General features: G+C 36.7%; 1 protein-coding gene across 2 annotated transcripts; it reads left to right on the top strand.

Annotated features, from left to right (window-relative positions):
- The first annotated feature begins 538 nt into the window (after nucleotides 1–538).
- Nucleotides 539–20,373, top strand: LOC113687017 (cyclin-dependent kinase 17). 2 transcript variants are annotated; one of them, XM_027204717.2, is made up of 20 exons: nucleotides 539–650; nucleotides 1,172–1,356; nucleotides 5,819–5,928; nucleotides 9,469–9,663; nucleotides 9,772–9,828; nucleotides 10,269–10,303; nucleotides 10,830–10,909; nucleotides 11,565–11,659; nucleotides 11,877–11,939; nucleotides 12,155–12,216; nucleotides 12,556–12,617; nucleotides 13,030–13,090; nucleotides 13,529–13,588; nucleotides 14,160–14,250; nucleotides 14,571–14,634; nucleotides 15,067–15,115; nucleotides 15,640–15,682; nucleotides 16,108–16,198; nucleotides 16,621–16,698; nucleotides 17,855–20,373. In XM_027204717.2, exons 2-20 carry the CDS (start codon nucleotides 1,251–1,253, stop codon nucleotides 17,887–17,889), a joined length of 1,437 nt encoding a protein of 478 aa, XP_027060518.2. In that variant the 5' UTR covers nucleotides 539–650; nucleotides 1,172–1,250; the 3' UTR covers nucleotides 17,890–20,373. The 2 variants fall into 2 exon arrangements, with proteins under 2 accessions (XP_027060518.2, XP_089062503.1); XM_089206377.1 differs by lacking the exons at nucleotides 539–650; nucleotides 1,172–1,356; nucleotides 5,819–5,928 and adding an exon at nucleotides 6,580–6,742.
- The last annotated feature ends 358 nt before the right edge of the window (nucleotides 20,374–20,731 follow it).

Here is a 20,731-nt window from a genome sequence, read left to right as displayed (position 1 = left end):
GAAGGACCTGCTGAACATAGTTTAAGCCGAGATGGGTGTGCGAGTTTAGAGAAAATCTAGGTGGATGTCGGGCAAACTTCTTAAGTAGAAGGAGAACTGGGAATTAATTGAAGATAACTTTTAATTTCCTACATTAAATTAAATATTTCGTCAACCAAAATGAACACGCAATTTTCAACCATAATTTGGTGGCGGATCACTTGATGGTGAAATCTTAATTAGACTATTTTCCGACTCAAGGGCCGCCGGGGGTGAAAAACATATCCTTTGACACAGCATACTTGCTATAACCTTGGTGGCGCATTTTTAGATGTTTTCTTTGAAGCAGGTCAACCGTGGGGTATATCTAGCTTATATTTCACATGCTGAGGGACTAAGATCAAGAGTTATCCCGAGTAGGACGTGAAATATGCTGGTACTTCCTTTCACCGGGCAACATTGGCTTGATAATTGATCACAAATTTCTTTGAAAAGTGTAACGTCCAATCAAAATGCTTTGAAGGCAGCTAGCCTGAAAGGTGTTAATCGCCCTGCTCACAATGTATTATGGGTAATACAACATGGCGATTTCAGGGGTAAGCGGCTTGTCTAGCGTTTCCCAAACATGACTTATAAACAAAGAAAAGAGCTCCTTTCTCCATCATCGGAAGGTACGAAATATTAGTTTATCTTTTTATTTCACTTTCACTTTCTATAATGACTATAATCAGGTCGTGGATTTTTATATTTGTGCATAGTACGGGGCGGTGCTTCTAGAATTTCGCTCGCTGCAGTGTCAAAAAAAAATTTTTGCCTGGCTAATCGCTCCCTTCTACTGTCCGTTAGCAGGAAATGACACTTGCACACACCCAGAGAAGTGCGGGAAGGAGCAATTAAACATCGACAGTTCAATCTGCTTTGTTGGTTTTTACATCAGAAGGATAACATGACAAAATAAATTTTTGTAGGTTTTGTTGAATTACTGTACGCCGTCGCGTATAGTGCCTTTAAATTAATACCCGGCAATTAACCGATTCGTCTCTACATTTGGAAAGCCTAGAGGAGCTTATAAAATATCTTTTGAATCTAACAATACAATTCAACTTATTTATTCTCGGATGGACTGGAATTTCCGAGACGCAGCAATTGTGAAGTGTATTTTGCAGTAATGTGATTTTTTCTTCATTTGTAGACTTTGACGACGTGGTTCAAGTTGTTATGTGAAGTTGAAGTCAATCTATGGCGTAAAGCTGAGTATTTTTACCCAGGAAATGAGGAGAATCAAACGAGCTCTCTCACTCAAAGGCAAGGGAACAGATGATACACTTTCCGAACTTGCGGAGCAAATGTCATTTGATGTGAACGGCAAAGACAATGGTGGGTTACATTTAGCTTTCATGTAGATATATTAACCTTTCGTCTGTACCTAAATTATTTCGAAATTGATGTTCAGAGAACTTTGAACATAATATTTGTAGTTCAAACAGATCACTTCTACTCATTAAGCCTGCGATTTTATTGGCCATGGGTATTTTGCCCACTCCACACCGCAAAATATTGGATGACTAGCTATATCACATTTTAGCTGATGTTGTCTCGATGTTTTTACTAACATGTTTGACGGTAGCTCGCGATTAATACAGATCCAAGTACTTAGCCAGATATTTCCTCCCCTTTTAAATATGTTAAGTTAAAGTATATTATTGATCCAGTGCGTAAAAAACATTAAAGTTAGCGGCCTCGTATTTGATTTTGCATCAAGTCTATCAAGCGCGAAAAGCTTTGATCTCAAAGTCATGTCTGTAGTTTTTGTTAACAAGCAGAAGAATTGAGTTTGCATTATGTTTACAGGATAAACGCTTGAATAAACAGAACACTGATTTTATTTCCTTTTGGCGTGTTATATTTACATGATATCCAGTCTCATTTGAATGATGCATAAGCGAATCTCGTGTCTTCAGATTTTTTCTCACTCGTTGTACTGAACATTCGCTCACGGAAAACGAACATACTCCGGCTGAAATTTCCCATTTTTCTGTTATTAACATATTACTTTGTCAATATTTGCCGGATACTGATCACCCTTTAGTGAGCCGTAAAAGTAATAATCTGACTGTATTGTCAGTTTTACGAGAAGACAGATTCTTTCGTGTTTACAAAGGTTAAAGGTGTTTGACAAAATTTACATGTCAAACGAGTGTTCTAATTGCAAACTTTCTTCATGCTTTGTGAATTTGTAGAATGTAGCCGCTATGTGATCTTGGTCAAATGTGCCTCACGGTTTCGATTGAAGAAGATTAAGCATTTGCTTAAAGCTAACGTCAATTCTGTTACACTATGTCAATGACTTCCTTTCAGATATGATAAACATTTAAATCTACAGCATTGTGAGAGAATTCTCGATGCGAAAAGCTTTTTCAACAGCTTTGCGTCTCCTTTACATAAAAGTCTCTTGATTAACTTGATGGTTAGAAATAAATAATTTATGTCTGTGGTTCAGGAATAGTTTATTTGTACAGATGTTTTTCTAGCAGCAATTTTTTTGAGATAAGATAGCATATTCTTGGGCATTTTTATAGAAGCAACTTGGAAAATATACTTCATGTTGCATAACATTTCCTCTGATTAATTATACATTTTGAAGATTACAGCAAGTAGATACCAAGAAATGTTTATTTTCAAGTATTTCTTACAAAAAATATTTATCTTCTAATGCAGTTTTAAATCTTCCTAACCCTGTCTTTTTCTTTGGGTCAAATTGTTTTTGAAGTCATATTATTTTGTACAGAACCATTGAATACTGCTGATAAATAATAACTAAATTTGTTTCTCTCTGGCCAATTAGATTTTTTCTTGTGTTAGATAAAGTTACACACTTCAATTTACTTTTTACTACATAAAAAGGTTTGTTTTACAGTATGTTTCATTTGTGGTGTTACCGCAAAGAGTGCACCCCCAATTAAGCTAAGTTGTGTATTTTGAAGAAAAAATATTGACAAGGGCTATACTTGAAAAAAGTGCCTTACTTAGTTGTGTTTGATTCAAAATATTTACCTCGAGAGGGAGTGCTGAGTTCACAATCTAGAGTGATTTCTATTTTTTTGTATACATTGTTCAGGGTGATCACTAAGCACTTAGTCCTGGCAAAATTCACCAAGCAATTGCCAGTTGGATTTTTGTCTGGCTATCGCTTAGTGAGGCACAATGGACACTGCTATGGTTACACACTTGCAATTATTCACCATCTTTAAGCCACTTCACTTGAAATTTCAGGCGGGTGTCTAATTTCTTAAATGCAACCCCGATTGTTAGGGATTCTGTTGAGTCTTTTTGGGGAATGTTTTGACCAGGAAGTTCAAACATTTGAGTTTGTTTTTCTTGATCAGTGTTGTGTTGAAATGACTGTTTGAACAAAATAAAGAAACAGAATGATTACTTGGTCATGAAAATGCAAAACTCCTTCAATGACATCATCAATCAAAAATGAAAAAACAATTTTTTTTTTCTTTTCGAGAAACTCCTAAGTTTTCTTATAGATTGAATAAAATAATAATCATTATTCACTTGAGTGTTAAGGTAAGAATAATACCTTTTGAGTTAAGAAGAATACCTTTTTCGAATGAGTATATTCTTTTTTACCTGGAGGGTATTTATTTTCTATAAGCTCTGTAGGATATTAATCATTATCATCAACATTGAAGTAGCTCTTTTTGCTCTCAAGTACTTGAATTTTCTGAAATTTGAGTGTTTGTTTTTTGAGTTAATTTGACTTAATCACTCACAAAGTAAAGTGCACTTGATAACTTTGCATATATTGTATTTAAATTGACTAAAAATGAGATAATTGTATTTATATTTTTCCTACCAAATGGAGTAAGATATTCATGTACAATAGATCAAATTCAATTTATTTGGTCATTTTGTTAGCTAGAGGACAAATTATTTGCAAAATGGATCTTTTAATTTTGATATAGTTTAATACAATGTATTGTACATGCCAGCCTGCTAAAAAATAGGAAGCAATTATATTTAGATGCATATGTGCACCTCACAACATAGCTTAGATTCAATTATATGTAGATTTTTATAAAAACATGATCTCATTGATGAAAGTGAAAAGTATAGTGATGACTCTTGCTTCTCCTTGGAAAGCCACAAAGGATAGCAGAGTACAGTACAAAAGTATATGCTATAAAAAAATATGTTCAGAAATAAATTTGGAGTTCATTAGGTATGGTTACATACAAGCAAGGTAAACAGCAGGATGTTATTTCGTAGACCACATTTACCATGTTGATAAAGTGCTCAGAGATATGCAAATATAAGGAAATAAAGGTTAATGTCTAAATGTTTTTCCTCAGCACTGTCTCTTATTTTAAGAATGAAAGGTAGAAAAAATTTCAAATCACCAAGCAATCCTTTTATCTGTTGAATTTTCAAGAATACCAAGGGATTTTTGGCAGAAATAATAGGTACATGTACTACAAGCAGTGAATTTTACCTGTTACCGCCTAAAGAGGACCACACTGTTTTTCATTTTTTGTTTTATAAATAGGGCTACAGCACTCATTTTTTTTTTTTGCCAGGAGGTACTGTTTATGCAGATAAAATGCTTAACTTCCTCTGAGAAACTACATTTTAGTTTTTGTTTTGTTTTGTTTTTAGGTATTTTTATTGATACCTCTCAATTTTTTTGAAGGATTATTTGTCATATGGAAAGGAAATATCTTGTGATAATCATAGTGTCAGAGTTGAGGGGATTATTTGACAATATTCTCTAAGCCCCAGAGGGATTTTTTTAGTGTACTTATTTTGGTACTTTTCTGTGACATGCCATCTAGGAAGTTGGGTGATAAATCAATGAAAATCGTGTTGTGGATCTCCCTGCGATTAACCAGAGAGTTCCTCAGGGTTTTTCTATAAAGGACAATAACCATATGTTATCTACCACTTGTAAGACCTCTGACGGCTGTCTGTTTAGCATGTGAGCAGGCTCTAGTGTCTGGGTTACACCTTAAGGGCTTCTTTTCCACGCACAGCATACAAAATATTCAGTCACTAGGGCTAATGCATAAAAAAGGGAACTGAATGTATGAAGCTTATTACTTGCTCTTTGATTTTCCAAGACAGTTATTGGATCCTGTAGTGCTATAAACTGCCCAATAGGGGCATGGGGTTTTTAACATTTTGAATTCAATGAAAATGAGGTGTTAGAATCTGTCTCACATGGAAGTCACTTCCAGAAGAGATCATGATATTACTGCTATCAAAAAGATTCCTTGTTGCCACGCGACTGTTAAGTAACAGATTACAGATGATGTCAAAACGTGGTTAGGACAAAAATTGGTATATGAGGTGCCATCAAGTGTTGCAAATGTTTTTAACCTATTTTTATGCCTGCTGCATTCTATTGCTGTACACGCCCACAGTCACAAGGAATCTTGGAGAATTAGTGATGAGATCTAAAAGGGGGGATTTAGAAGAGTTAAGATCATAATTTATTTATAGAAGTTGCTTGTGCTTCAGTTTTTCAATGTTTATATACAATGTTTAAAAATTACTACTACTATTTCTATCCAAAAAATTACGCTATTGACATTGCCGATCCTAGCAGTATGCAGGACGCATGTCGTATGAACTTTGTAATAGACCTCGCTCACCATAGAGTCTTGGTGGCTCAGTGTTAGAGCATCGAAGCGCAAATCCGAAGGTCTGAGGTTTGATTCCTCATGGGGACTCAGAATTTTTTCTTTGTTCCACGCTCATGACAAGATGAAAAAACATCTTTCTTAATTCATTAAATATTAATACCTATATGTTCAATTTCATGTGTTACTAGGATTTGATCACCACAATGGACCATTAAAAGATGACATAGAAGGTGGAAGAGGATTTGAGGCGGCCGATGAATTCCTCCAGGTACCCATGAGGAAACCGCGCTCAAAATCAGTACGCATCTTTATTTATTTATTGTTTTGGATCCTCTAAATCATTTGATTCGTTAGTAAGAGATGGTGAGAAACTGACAGTTTTTTTACATTTCGGACCACTTGGCAGGATGGTATAATTGGTCACATGCAGACCACACTATGTGTGGGTGGTTAATCATTGTTGACATGAGACAAACAAAATCAGTTCATGAGGGTTATGAACAAAGCCTTCATGGGCCCTTTGAAGCATTTTTTATGAAATTACTTTTGAAGGGGAAAACTACCACACTACCACAAATGCATCGATTAACATTTCATTTAACTTTTTTTTGAGACATTCAGACCAAGATGTAATTTAGATATGCAATTTTGAGAGCTTTTTTATAACCCAGCTTGTAGAGTTTGTTCATCTCATTTCAACAGATAATTAACCACAAACACGTGGTGTGGTCTGCCTGTGGATTGGCAAAATCCTTTTTTTAAAAATGGTCAAAAGAAAGAATTCTGAAGCATCACTGAAAAAACCAGTGTGAATTGTACATCTATTAATAAGGTTTTTTTAGAACTTATTTAACTTCCTTTCTGAAGATGACCTTATCATGTGCTTTTCACCTGACTTCTTGACTGTTTACCAAAAGTGGCTAAAACAGTGTAGTTTTTGTGCATTGTGGTATTGAAATATAGCAAAGCAGCACTGTCAAATTTAGCAAGTTCGCATGGTAATTTGCTGATGCTTACTGTGGCTGATGGTACAACAACAACAAGCATAAATAAGACATAATTAAAAAGTAGCAAAATATACAATGAGCATATTTTACTTCAGCAGTTTCAAGGTGAGTTTTTCAGATTTTTTCTTAGTTGAAGAAAAAATCAGTACAGAATTTAAAATGAAACAAAGACAGAATCTTAGCTATTATTGTTGCACTTTGATTAAGAATTCTTGTTATTATTTGCCCTGGTACTGCAGAACATTTCAGTTGACTATCTAATTCAGAAATTCACGATTTCAATCTTGCACAGTGGTCTAATAGAAAAGTTCATTTTTGGACAATGGCTTTGAAAACCTGAATTTAGGCCTAGATACTTATTTCTCACTAGTAATGCTGTAGGAAAAATAGTAATTATAGTTCTTCAAATTTTGCTTGAAACAGCTGGCCAAAAAAACAGGGGACAAATGTCTGCCTTATTGATGTTTTGTCTTAATCTTAAATATGTTAATGGTTTACAGGGTTCAAACTTTACATCTGCTATATGGGCATCTCTTTGTAGCTTGGCTAAGATTATCTGAGCTCCAAGCTTAATTTGTTTGTTTGTTTGTTTTTTTTTAATTTACTATGCGGCAATCTGAAGTCACAAGAAGGTTACGAAAAAGTACTAAAATTTTTAGAAAGGGATGAAAAAGTGAAAATAACATTTTGTGAACAATTGGTAAATTTTTTTTAAAATACCCCTTTCACTGTATTTTAGACCATTGACAAAGAGTAAAAAAAATTGTTACAGTTTTCTGCACTTCCAAATACAAAGGGTGCCAGAGTGGTGACCTAACTCTGGGTAACTCCCATAAGTGACAAAGAGAGAATTTCTCCTTACATTATAAATTTAATATCAAGTAGAAAAGTGATGAAAATAAAGAAAAATATCAATTAAGAGAATCGCTAGTTGATCCAATACCAAATTCTCCAATTTAACAGTACAAGAATTGTATGGCAGACAGCAAGGCATCTCATTTCTCCTTACAATATCACCCCCTGAAACAAACATGAAAGTCATGAGAATGTAGCAGATGATCACCAACTAAAGCAGCTCTTGATTGTTAAACAAATTCTCCTTATCAGCCTCTTTGGAAATGTATAGAGAACAGTATGGAGAATATGCATTTTGATGTTAGGGTGTAAAGGGTTATTGCTCTTTTATACAAATTACACACTGTAATGAATTGTAATGCTTTCAAAATGTTACACGCCTCCTACAGGTGAGAAACAGGTGCTTTAAAGTTTGCAGGTGGTTTAATTGATTCAGTGGTGATAAAATAGTCATGACATAAAGGGAAAAAGTGTGAATTTTAATATTAGTGTTGTAAGCATGCATGTGGAAATAAGCAAGGTTTGAGGTAAGGTTTGCAAGAAACACATGTTTTCTAATCTGAGTAAAAAGTTTCAAAATTAATTTTTTATTTCTAATTTGATGTCTTATTGGACATTACTACAGTATTCTTGTTACCTTGCAAATGCAAACATGATGGTCTTGGGAATAATGTTATAGACAATTACAATACATGTATCCATTTTCACTAATAGTTATAAGTTTCTTGAATTTCATGAATCAGATTCTTTAGTGTTAAATGGTTGGGAAAGTGTTGTTAACTGAAATGACAATAGCAATCACATTTGCAGTGTTAAGTGTGTATTTGACTGGTTACAACAGCATTGATATTTAGAAAAAAACAGTTTGTGGTTTGATATGAAATAATTTATTGGTTACTGCTGCAGTTTTCAACTGAATATAAATTGCATGTTGCTTACTGTAGATTAAGTTTGATAGCAATTACAATTTCAATGAGATTCTTTAGCATTCAATCATGCAAGAAATTTTGAGAAGTTATGTGACAGAAGTAACCCAAATTGCAGTGTTTTTATATTAGACTGGTTACTTCAGCATTATTATTGAAATTATGCAGTATGGTTGTAGTATTGAAATAATTTATCATTTACTCAAACAGTCTGCAACTGAATGTAAATTTTAAGGTATTTGAATTTGGTTAAGTAACAGTTATATAATGTTTACCATTATAGGCTTACCATGCTCTTCATTCAGCAGGAAATTGAACATTTCCACAGATTTGTGCCTGGTTATTTTAGTTATGAAACATTTCTGTAGCTATTGCTTTTCAGCAGTCTTTAAGTGTTTTATTATTGATACTATTATTATTATTATTATTATTATTATTATTATTATTATTATTATCATCATCATCAGCGTGGTTAATTATTATTTAGGGGTGGCTCAAGGCTGGACTGTAAGAATTACCCAGCCATTGGGGGGGGGGGGGGGGGGGCACAGTGGTAACCCAGTAGGTAACTCAAGTGCCCCACCTTCAATAAGCTTGAGCAAAGCAGCTGATTTATTCATTTTTTTTTTGGGGGGGGGGGTGGGTGGGGAAATTACAGCATATGATGCATAACATGAAAAGTGTCAGTATTTGGCTTTTGGATAAAGTTCTTCGAAGGTAATAAGTTATTGCAATCAGTATGTAGATGTACCCATAAACTATCATGAGTGACGAGACAAGAATTATTTTTCCCCTATCAATACAATATCAAGCAAACAAGTGACAAGAACAAAGAAAAATATCAATTTGGGGATCATTAGTTGATCCAATACCAAATTCTCCAAACTTATATTACAAGAATTGTATGCCGGACGGTAAGGGCATTAAGGAGAATTACAAATGAGATCTCGAGAGTGAAAGGGTTAATCAAAGTTTCAAAATCTAGAGCTTAACTAAATTAAAGCTCATTGTAATTATGTAAAAAAGGAATTTTTTCTTCCTTCATTTTAGACTGTTTCAGCACCTGGTGGTTCCAGCAAACGACTCTCCTTACCTGTTCTTCATTATGGGTCGTCATTGAATGATATTTCAATGAGGAAAAGCCCAGCCCATCGTACAAGGAGCTCAACAGAGTTTGGCTCACACAAGAGTCCTCCCTTTGGCAGTGAACAACATCTTAGTCGAAGGAGCAGGAGGATGTCCCTGGTAAGTTTATGAATGAAAGGGTTGGTTGACGTTAGGCATTAATTTTCATCAACATTCTTACAGTATTACTTTTTTTGCGTCACTAAAAAACTTAATTTTTTCCCCTAGTCTGAACTTGGTTACGGAAAAATGGAAACTTATGTCAAGTTGGACAAATTGGGCGAGGTTTGTTTTTCTTCTTAGTCAAAACTATAACAAAATTCTCGAACGTCAGTCAATCAATCAATAATTTATTTAACCGCGTTATCGTCTAAGAGCACAAGTGCTCGTTCAAAACACTAACGTACATTAAATCTACAATTACAACAAAAAAATCTGGTATTAAAAGGGAAAAAAAAATTTAAATACATAATTTATAATCTATGTACACACGAATATAAAATGTTATAAAAATTACACACACACAAAAATTTTAAATATAAAATTACAGCTGAAATGATTAGTTATCACCAGCCCGATTTGAGCACTAATAGGACAGTGTACGCGTCATGCTTTTAATTGGACAGTGTAATAGGACAGTTCACACGTCTCTATCATATGTCTGCCTGTGAATGTACACATATAAATGAACGTTTGAACTTTTTGGAATTTTTTTCGGTTGTCAGGGTACATATGCGACAGTTTTCAAGGGGAAAAGCAAGTAAGTTTCCGCAGTTACTTGAGAAAAAGTGGGTTGGCGAATGTGTAATAAGATTAAGAAATGTTAAAATTTTACATCTAGCATATGAATTACTCGCTTGGTAGACTAAGAATTAGCCTACTTGTAGCCGTACCCTCCCCCCGCCAAGGTGAAACGGCGTTTCCTTACCCCTGTTTCCTCGCCTCCGTTTCACCTTGGGGAGGGGAAGGCGTGCAGCTGCACGTAGGCTAACCGAGAATATTCTATCATTTTCTGTGAAGTCTGTCGCGCGAGTTAAAAAAATTATGCGATAGAAAACCTCGATATTAGCACGCCAAGCGAAGCTCTCTTAATCTCAGAGCTCTGCGCAGCGCGTTACCATAAATTTTTATTTCGCTGTTTTGTTTTTTTTGGTTGTTTTTTTTTTTAATTCGCGCGACGAAAGCCTGATTTGCCGAAAGAGAGAGCTCGTGGCCCAAATGTTTGCATTATTAAGAGAAGAGGAGTTTTTAAGCAAACGACCATTTTTTTAAAATGCTTTCCTTAGGCTTACAGATAACTTAGTTGCGTTGAAAGAAATCAGATTAGAACACGAGGAAGGTGCTCCATGTACAGCTATCAGAGAAGGTACGTGAGGTTTGTTTTTACCTTTTCCAATCTGGTATCAGTATACACATTCTCCATTATATTCTCTAGACATTTCCTATGGCACTAAGAAGGATTTGTTAGTCAATCAAGAGACTCTTTAAGTTGGTGACCTTTTTCTTTATTCTCGTGACCGTGTATGATTTAGGGGTCTTAATGTAGGGAGAAATAAGATGCTGATCACTTTAGAGATTTAACAGTTGATCTATTTTATTACTCCGCAATTACGCAATTTTGCCATATTACAGAATCACCCTTTAACGTTGGAACTTATCAAGCTACGGCATTCATTGAAGAAATGTAAAATGGTTTCCGTGTTTACATAGCCTGATGTAAACACGCGGGAGGTTGGGAGAACACGAGATAAGCGTGGGAAACCACGACGCGAAGCGGAAACCATTTTACATTTCTTTTATAAAATAACTAATGAAAGAGGAACGAAAACCGTGTTTACATATGCTCATGTAAAATGGTTTTATGGCCAATCAGAGCGCGCGTACTATTTGAATTATTTTATAAACAATACTAATAATTCAGTAGCTTTCAACTCTATGCAGAAAATAGGAATTTGCTTTTTAGAAACTCTGTAGCTATCCGTCCCAATGACGACTAACGATACTAACTTTTTTCTTTTTAGTGTCGCTTTTGAAAGATTTAAAACATGCAAATATTGTCACTCTTCATGATATTGTACACACTCCGAAGTCGCTGACGCTAGTTTTTGAATATCTGGTAAGTAGTACCATACTTTCTTCAGCCTGCAAAACGGGCATAACTTTTTTCGCGCTCTTCTACGCGCTTTTATTAGGCGACCCGACCCAGACCTCCCTACTTTTTTCACTCGCTCCTCGTTTTATTAACGTAACGCCTGGAACCTACAAATACTCCATTGCGTTCTATTGAGTGGTTCTATTTCCTAATGGGAATTGCTGTTTTGTTGTTCAATTAGGAAAAAGATCTGAAGCAATACATGGATGATTGTGGAGGAATAATGAGTATGAACAACGTCAGAGTAAGTGGAAAGGGTTTATTAGTTTTTTTCTGACGTCTGCAAAGTTTGCCGCGCGACAACAGTTTTATCGTTTCTCTCACGCTGTACAATGAGTGGCGAAAGTTTCAGCCCGCTCTACTAATTTTAGAATTTCCTCCATAACTTTTATTTATCTTCTTCTTCTCCTCTCTGAGTGGTAGGGTGGTTTCAGTAAACTTAATTTTTTTAACTTTCAGATATTCCTATACCAGTTACTAAGAGGACTTCATTACTGTCATAGCAGAAAAGTTCTCCACAGGTAAAAGAGCATGAAGAGCGAACAACTTCTGCGGTTTCCTCAACTTTCAGAAATTTTCTAATGGTCTTCTCACACTTAACACTTTAAACCCCAACATCAGTATGCATATTCTCCATTCTGTTCGTCATATCTTTCTCATGTGTGAATAGCGACTTACTTGTCGTCCATGTTCTTACACAATCAGTGATCTTGTTAAAAAGTTGCTCCAGGAAAACTGCGCAGGTCAAGTTTCCGCGGTCTGTTTTAAGATAATCGTAGCCTACGGATATACTCCTCAGAGACGTTGTGAAAGCTGTATCGTCAAATGATAAGGTTTAATATTAATTTTTTCGATTTCAGAGATCTTAAACCCCAAAATCTTCTCATAAACGATAAAGGAGAACTAAAACTCGCAGACTTTGGTGAGTGTGACAATCAAACACACAGGCTGTATGTATATCAGTGTTTAAATTTATCTCAAGTGGAGTACCCTAGGAGTGTGAAGACAGTTACCAGTCATTTCGTATCCAGTTGATTCTTAGTCGTCCCCAGTGACGATCAAAAGTCAGGAGGTCTCGCGAAATGCATTCATGTGCTTTACGCACGAGAGCTTGAAGATGTTGGTTGTTGCGTAGGACAAGTTACGAAAGACTCAGCCACGATGCGTTGAAAATTTTACCATTCCGTGCTTTATTTGTATCTTCGTATCCATTTGTATTTCTACAGTTGACACTCTCATAGGTTTGCGCGTCTGTAAGTTTACATATTCTTTTGTCTAATTTTCTTATGCAGGAAGTTTCTTTTAGTAATCAATGTTTGCTTTCTCGTACTCAGGCCTCGCAAGAGCGAAGTCAGTACCTACTAAAACATACTCCAATGAAGTCGTAACGTTGTGGTAAGTCATGAAGCAAAATAGATGCACACTGTAAGACACGCAGGGCTAATCAAAGAGGAGTAACAAGAATCCCAGTCGCTTTATGTTATCAAAACTGGTTCAAGCCTGGTTTGCAGACTTTGGACCGATTATTAAAATAAAGTTTAGCCATTTTTCAACAAAAATCCGTCGTAAACAGTCCTCAAGTTAGCCGAACCTTGTATCTGAACATTTGATATAAAGAACAGTGTTAAGAGGGCCGAAAGCTAACGTTGGAAATAATAACATTTATTTCGTTAAATCAACCCTCTTATAAAGAATACCTGAGGCCCACTGCTTGCGTCAAACCACGGTTTGGGTTAGACCTGACCTCGTGTAGTTAACCGGCCCTTGATGCTTTACGGCTCCTTCGTGTAACATTCTTTGAATTAAGGAAATTGGATGGGGTTTTTTTTCCAGGTATAGACCGCCAGATGTTCTTTTGGGGTCAACGGAATATTCAACACAAATCGACATGTGGTATGAGGCTTTTTTTTTAGTATTTTCAAGCCCGTCACTCTCAATCCTTCAGTGTAATAATTTGCTTGGGAAGAAACAACTGAAATGACAAAACAATTCATAATAAAAACGCAGTGGACTCTTTTCAAAGAACTCTTTTGAGTACATTAAAACGGATTTTAATAAGGAGATTGAAACAGTGAAGCTTAATTGTCTATAAAGGAGCATAGAACTATCATTGAAATCTCAAAATTCAAGGTGTATCGTAAGCTTTTGTAGTTCGAAAAACAGACGTGGACGCGATTGTGTTCAAACACTTTCAACGTCGAAAAACTAAATTCAAAGTGACCAATCATAATAAAGGTTTACATTATCATTAGCCAATGAGAACTCAAAGTGAAAAAAAGCTAACTGCTTGAAGCGCGGGAAAACGCGAATGGCCATGCTGCGTTTATTTTCAGTTTTGCTTCTATTTGGTTGAGAAGATGGCGTGAGTTTTTTAGACCAAGCAGAAAGCAAAGTTAACCAGAACCAAAACAATCCCGGATTATTATCGACACTCAATTGAAAATTGTTTTTTTCTTCTTTTCAGGGGTGTGGGGTGTATATTTTTTGAGATGGCGACGGGAAGGCCTTTTTTCCCCGGATCTACCGTGGAGGATCAGCTTCATTTAATTTTCAAGGTGAGAGTAACTTTGTAAATCATGTTTGTCGTCAAACGCACGATTCAAAGGTCATACGCTCTGTGCCGTGCATAAGAGCACAGAACGGTAACTTTGGATAGGGCTGGAATCTGAAGCATTTAAGCATAGTCCATTTTTTTAAACAGTTTATCAACCGCATTCCCTTTACTCTGAGAAATGCAACACTTTGCCACAGACTGCTAACTGCAAAGAGTACTCAGTAAAATGTGTATGTAAGGCAAGCCCAGTTCTTTTGAAACGGCAGACATTAAGCCCTGAAATGATTTTGTAGTTTAGTTAACGTGAAGTTTATTTTTTAGACGCTGGGAACCCCAACGGAGGAAACGTGGCCTGGAATCACAACTAACGAAATTTTTCTGTCAGGTAGCTAAATTAAAAGTTTAAAATGTTTAATTTTATATCAAGGGCTCCGTGTGTGTGCGTGAACCAATTTTCAATTTTAAAGAGTCAAAAGATATCCTAAACTGCACATTGCGCTTCCTGATTGGCGAGAAAAACTCGCCTCTTTCTCTTTTTACACGCTTTGGGCAGTTTTCTTTGCTTTGTGATTGGTCTAGAAGACTCACGCAAAATTTTCAGCCCATCAAATGCAAAACTAGAAACAATAGCTACTTTGTCACCCGCGTTTTTCCGCGCTTCAGATCGTTTCCTTATTTTTTTTAGTTGTGATAGGATCTTTGTGTCACTTTTCTTTGCTCTGATTGGCCGTCGTGATTTCTTCGGATTTGGTTGCACAATATTTGCTCTAGCTGATTGTATTTTCTCAACTTTTTTATTTTTCATTCTGTTTTCCAGGACGATTCCCATTTTACCCAAGGGAACATCTTATCAATCACTCTCCAAGGTACAATTGAGACCACATTTGCTATTTACTACGAATTGTGTTTTTTTTTTACTTGTACCATTGTTACTATATTGTTAAGAGTGTCAAGTTCTAGAGTTCCGCGCCCGCTCAGACTTCTGGTGTCATTGAAACACAGCGGTCAAACACAAAGCGTACGCAAGAAAGGTCCATTTTTTATCAGCCGCGCGCTAATTTCCAGCGCAAAATTTCAAGGAAAACATAAGGAAAAATGGCTGTTATGCGGTTTTCAAACATCGCGACTTATCGGCTCGTGTGATTGTTCATAAGGGAACTTAGTTGTGAGAAATCAGCGAAAATCAGAAAAAAAACCTGATGTGCGCGCTTCGCGCGGAATTCTGGGAGTAATTCTTCACTCCCAGAGTTCTACCCGGCGCGCTAATATAGATTAATTACATTTTTTTGTGCCGATTTTTTTTCGCCTCGAGCGACGGACTTCGCTGACAAAGAGAGAACTGTAGCATGGAAATAATGAATCAGATGGTGTATTTTTAATTTATTTTCAGACTTGATAATTCAGGGCTCGACTTACTTGAAAGATTTGTCGAGGTAAGAGAGATGTTCTTACCATTTTGGACCGTTTCAGCCACAAGATCTTTGTATTAATTCTTCCGACTGTCTTCTCTATTCATTCCTTATGATATTCTATCGATACTGAGAGGAGAAATTAGCGGAGTATTTTACCCTTTAACTCATAAGATCTGATTGTTAATTCTCCCCTCTTGCTGCTACAAATTTCCTTGTAAATTAGTAATAAGAATTTGGTGTCAGATCAAGGTAACAACTTCTACTCGATAAGTTTGAGTATTCATTAGCCGTTTTATGGATAGTTTAATAGTGATTAAAGGGAGAAGTTACCTGTTAATCACTTCTGACAGTTAAATGGTTACGAAAGTTGTATTAATCCGTGGAAATGGTTGGACTTGTAATTTTCAGGTTTTCATTTTAAATTGGTTTTTTTCTTTTCGTTTTAGTTTGTTGTGAAGGACAGAATATCAGCTTGGGATGCAATGAGACACGATTATTTCTTTTCTTTGGGCAAAAAGATTCAAGAGTTAAAAAATGGTAAGTCGTTGTGTATTTAAAAGAGCTTCCTTAAAATACGTTAGTGTATTGGTTAATTTAAGAGAGCTTTCTCAAAATGCGCTGGATTACAAATAGTCACATTTTTACGGGCACGCGCAAGATAAAACGCGCTAGGAGAGCTTTTCGTCGTTCGCGCGCGCCACTAGAAACGCGCGCTCCTATTATGCTGCGCGTGCTTGAAACCAGTATTTTCGGGCACAAATCCCGCGCGAGCTGCTTGGAGGTGACTAATGGTGGATATTCGGACCTTGAGCAGCCAATCAGAGCGCACTTTCAACGCCATCTACTGTTTTAGTTTATGCTACAGGATTTTAGAAGTCAGTGAGGAAAACCATCTTCTCTCGCTCGTTTTTTTCTTAAACTGAGACTAACGATCCACTATTTTTTATTATTGTTTTCAGAGGAAACAATTTTTGGTATGGAAGATATTAGGTTGGCTAAGGACCCGGGCTACAGACCTGTGGGAAGAACGGGTATTGGTAAGTAGTAATTTCCTTCTTTAGCCGGCAACTTGGATGTGGGTTGTACACGAGTCGGAAATGAGAAGGTATAAGGTGCCAAGTGAAAGTCGTCAGGGCAGCCCACCTGTAAGTGTCTTAGCCCTGGAATCCCCTGAGAGTGATCAGCATCAAATTTCCCCCCCATAGTTTCAACCCCTGAATCAAACATTGAGGTCTGAGAATAAAAAAAAATTATCACAAACTCAAGAAGCTTTCGATTGTTTGATAAATTCTCCTTGAAAGTGTTAAAGGAAATGTAGTGAGAACAGTATGGAGAACTTGCATGTTGATGTTTGAGTGTAAAGGTTTAAAACTGTATACAGTCCGATAAACTTTATCACATTGATATACTGCTTAGGAGCTTTAATATGAATGGTTACACTGGGGTTTTGTCCGCAGTCTAAGAAATTAAAACAACTTTTTTGGGGGTAATAAACAGTACTTGTGGTTGCTACAAGTCAGAGAAAAGTCAAGGGATTATAGATTTTTTTTCAAGGTCTGGGAAAAGTCAGAGAATTTGACATCGTTGAGAGAAGTCAGGGACAATGAAATCTTAAGATAGATGCGCTTATTCATCTCGTCTTGAAGTCTTGCGGAAACTTTTTGTGATATCAGTGTTACTTACACGTAAATGTTTAGCGCAGTTGATAGATTCATTGCAAGCATAACGCTGTCACTTGTACACAAGTTTAAGTTGGTTTGCGAATAAAATATCACTTTTATCCCTCCTCTTTTGATCGTTCTCTAACATTTCAATTTCTTTGGTAAATTTGAGAACATAAAACGTTTTGGATTGGTTGAATATTGGTTAAGGAACTTGAACGACAAGCTGATTTTGACTTTCTAAGAATATAAAAAATATTTGGATGTGATATCCATTGTGCTAGGCGAAAGCACTTCTTTATCTTAGGGACTTCATTTCACTCAAGTCACATTGCATCCGTAGATTTAAGAGGAAAAACCTTGTTGTACAGCATAATGACCTGTGCACGAAACAGCAGCTTTCATCTGAATGATCACGCACTTGAGTTCTATTTACAGACCCGCAAAGTGTAATGAACAGTTCTAAATGAGTGAATGTGTGCAATAAGGTCACGCACCAAGGTACCAATTATTTGTATTCTTTCTTCACTAGGTCCTGGTAGAAGACGGCAGAGTATGCTATTTTAGTACTCGGTACGTCTTGTATTCGCGCGGAGTCTGGTACTTGCAAGGAATCATCGGGGCTGGTTACCTCAGAAACTTACGTAGTTACGACTTCACACTTCACGCAATCAAAGGAAGGTTTTATCCAACTAGTTACAATTTTTATTAATTTTTATAAGAAAATAGAGAGTTTTACTAAACTCTGAATGTTCCGTTTTGGTAGAGGAAGTTCTTGGTGGAGAAAAACATATTTTGATTGATGGAGAGATGAAAAATTTAACTGAACGATAACGTGGATAAGCGATGAAAAAAGAATGGAAGCAGACCGAAAACTAAAATGACCGGCCAAACGACCGACAACTTTAAAAATTGAAACAGAATTAATTTCGTTCTGTTTGTTTCCATTGCAAGGAATCTTTCTCTATACGTCATCAAACGGTCGATGCTTGTTGGAGCCAACATAGCGGTCAAACGTCTGCGCATGTGTGAATGCTAGAATGAGTAGGTGGCGAAGTTGTCTCCCACGTTACAAACAACCACACAAGTCAGAAAGTCATGGTGTTTTAAACGAGTATAACTTTTTTGGGAAGCTCAAAATAGAATGGTGAATCAGGAGGTTACCCGTATTTGAATACGCTTTGTGCACTAAATGTCTCGAGGTTTTTTTTCCCCTACCTTTGTTTCCTGTTACAGATTTCTAGTAACTTTTCGATTCTTTTCGTCTCTTCCAAGGGACAGCGGTTTTGCCTTACGTTTCCCTTTGAAATTTTGCGCGGGAAATTTGCGCGCGGTCGGCCAGAATCGATCCCCACGCGCATGCCCAACGTTTGACCGCTGTGTTGTTGGAGCCAACGTTCGGTTCTAGCAGCGTGTTGTTCGAGACAAATCTCTTTCAAGAGCGAACGCAACCAGAGACCCATTTTAATACCTCCGTTCTTTTTAACTCGATGTTCCTCTCTTGTACATATTTTTATTTATTTTGCTGAAAATTATTCCAACGCAAACTTACGCGAGACGTTCTCTCTGTCTAAATTTCTTCACGAGGAATCTAACTGGATCGATCTTTACAGAAGGGAGAGTGATTCCTCGAAGATTAAATATTTAATACAGAAAAATCTCGGTTATAACCCGCTCCCTAATTAAAGTCTCGACGATTTCTAAACGGAACTTGTGATCTGGTTACGCCTTCCCTCACCCCTCCCCCCACTTTTCATCTCCACCCGTTATACCTAACAAGGTTCTCCCTACCCCTCCCCGCTCATAATCCCCATCTGTTCCTTAGCTTTCTTCCTTTCATAAAATCACAATTGCCGTGTAGTCTGAACAAGCTTATGATGAGATTCTTCAATGGAAAGCAAAGAACTTGCAGGTGTCGATGGATGAACCCCAATTTTGTTTTATGATTGCTATTTGTTGTATCTTTTTTCTTACACAGAGAAATTAAATAAATTTCGTTATCACCTTATGTAAGCTTGACCGGATGTAACTTCCCACCCCTCCCCTCCCCCCTCTTCTCCCCCCTTCCCACTCCCCCACCTCCATTATGTACTAGCCCTCCCTAATCTCTTTTAGAGGTTGCATACGGCTCGGGCCTATAACCGAGATTTTACGGTATACCGCCATTGAACGTAGTTTGATATTTCGGACGGTTTAATATTTGAAGCCTACACTGTACTTTTCGCAATCTTTCACAACTTTCTTGATCAATTTTCTTACTCCTCCTCAGTGTTTTAAGTCGCATTGAAGTGTGTAAGTCCTAGGAAAATAGAATTCGGTCGCACTGGAAGGAAAAAAAGGGTTAATTTAAAACTGTTTTTGACAACTTTTATTTGAGGGAATAATTTCAGGACTCAGGGAGGAAGTTAAGGCTAGCTTACACCATTTTCGTAATGGCAATCTTAGTCGGAAGTAACGTTGAAACGTTCCTATCGCGGCTAACGATTTGCAGCTTTAGTGTAAGCTAAATCCCGCGATCGAAGAGGCTAAATCAATTAACTCATTCGTCACCAAACTTAATATTAGGAAAAATGCGCGAACTAGCATGGAAGGGAGACTTGGGCCCTAACTTGCATGTTGTTCACGTTCAGTTATGTAGCAACGACGAACTCGCTTAAGATTCCAATTGCAGTGATAATGTTTGCGCTACAAGTGTAAACCAGCCTCTATCCTTCACCTACAAAAGTTACTTGAATAGATCAGTGCCAAATTCTTGAATCTAATGTAAGAAAATAAGTGTAGAAATGATGTAAAAAGTTCCGTTTTTTTTAATTGCTTTTCCATAATTTGTAGTCATAGAGGAGTAATAGGTAGAATAAAACACGCTTTAGATTTGTAATTAAGTTAATTCGTTTTAGGCCATGATGTAGTGAAATGAAATTTCCGCTCAAACCAAAATTTGAAAAAAGTTTTAAAACAGAAAACGAAATCGCCAAGAAAAAAAAGCAACTTTACAAATGATCACATGTAAAGCACCGTGGAATATCACAAGGCAATAAATCTAGAATTGAAGCTGTTGTTTTTTGAGTTGTTGTACGTTCTCAACCCAACCTGCTATTTCCATAGTAACGTTCAAACATCAGCCCCGTTCCTAGGCGTTTCATGAAGACTTTGAGAGACTGGAGACGAACGCTAAGCTCGACGGTCGTGGGGGTATTTCTTCTATTCTTTGCGCACTCAGTGCCTCTTTGCCAAGAGACGTGAGAGACGCGGAGGCATAATGAGCGGAGACCCAGCTCGTTTTGTTTAGTTCTTGGGCAAGGAACGTTACTCTCGAAAGTGCCTCTCCACACGTGTCTTTGGCGAGCGACCACTTCTATTCTATTCTCTTCTAGGCCTACATGATCTGAGTTAAACCGAAAAAAAGCTC

The sequence above is a fragment of the Pocillopora damicornis genome, chromosome 5 (genome assembly GCF_964200805.1).
Source record: "Pocillopora damicornis chromosome 5, jaPocDami1.2, whole genome shotgun sequence".
NCBI lineage: Eukaryota > Metazoa > Cnidaria > Anthozoa > Scleractinia > Pocilloporidae > Pocillopora > Pocillopora damicornis.
This window is presented reverse-complemented; position numbering and strand designations above follow the sequence as displayed.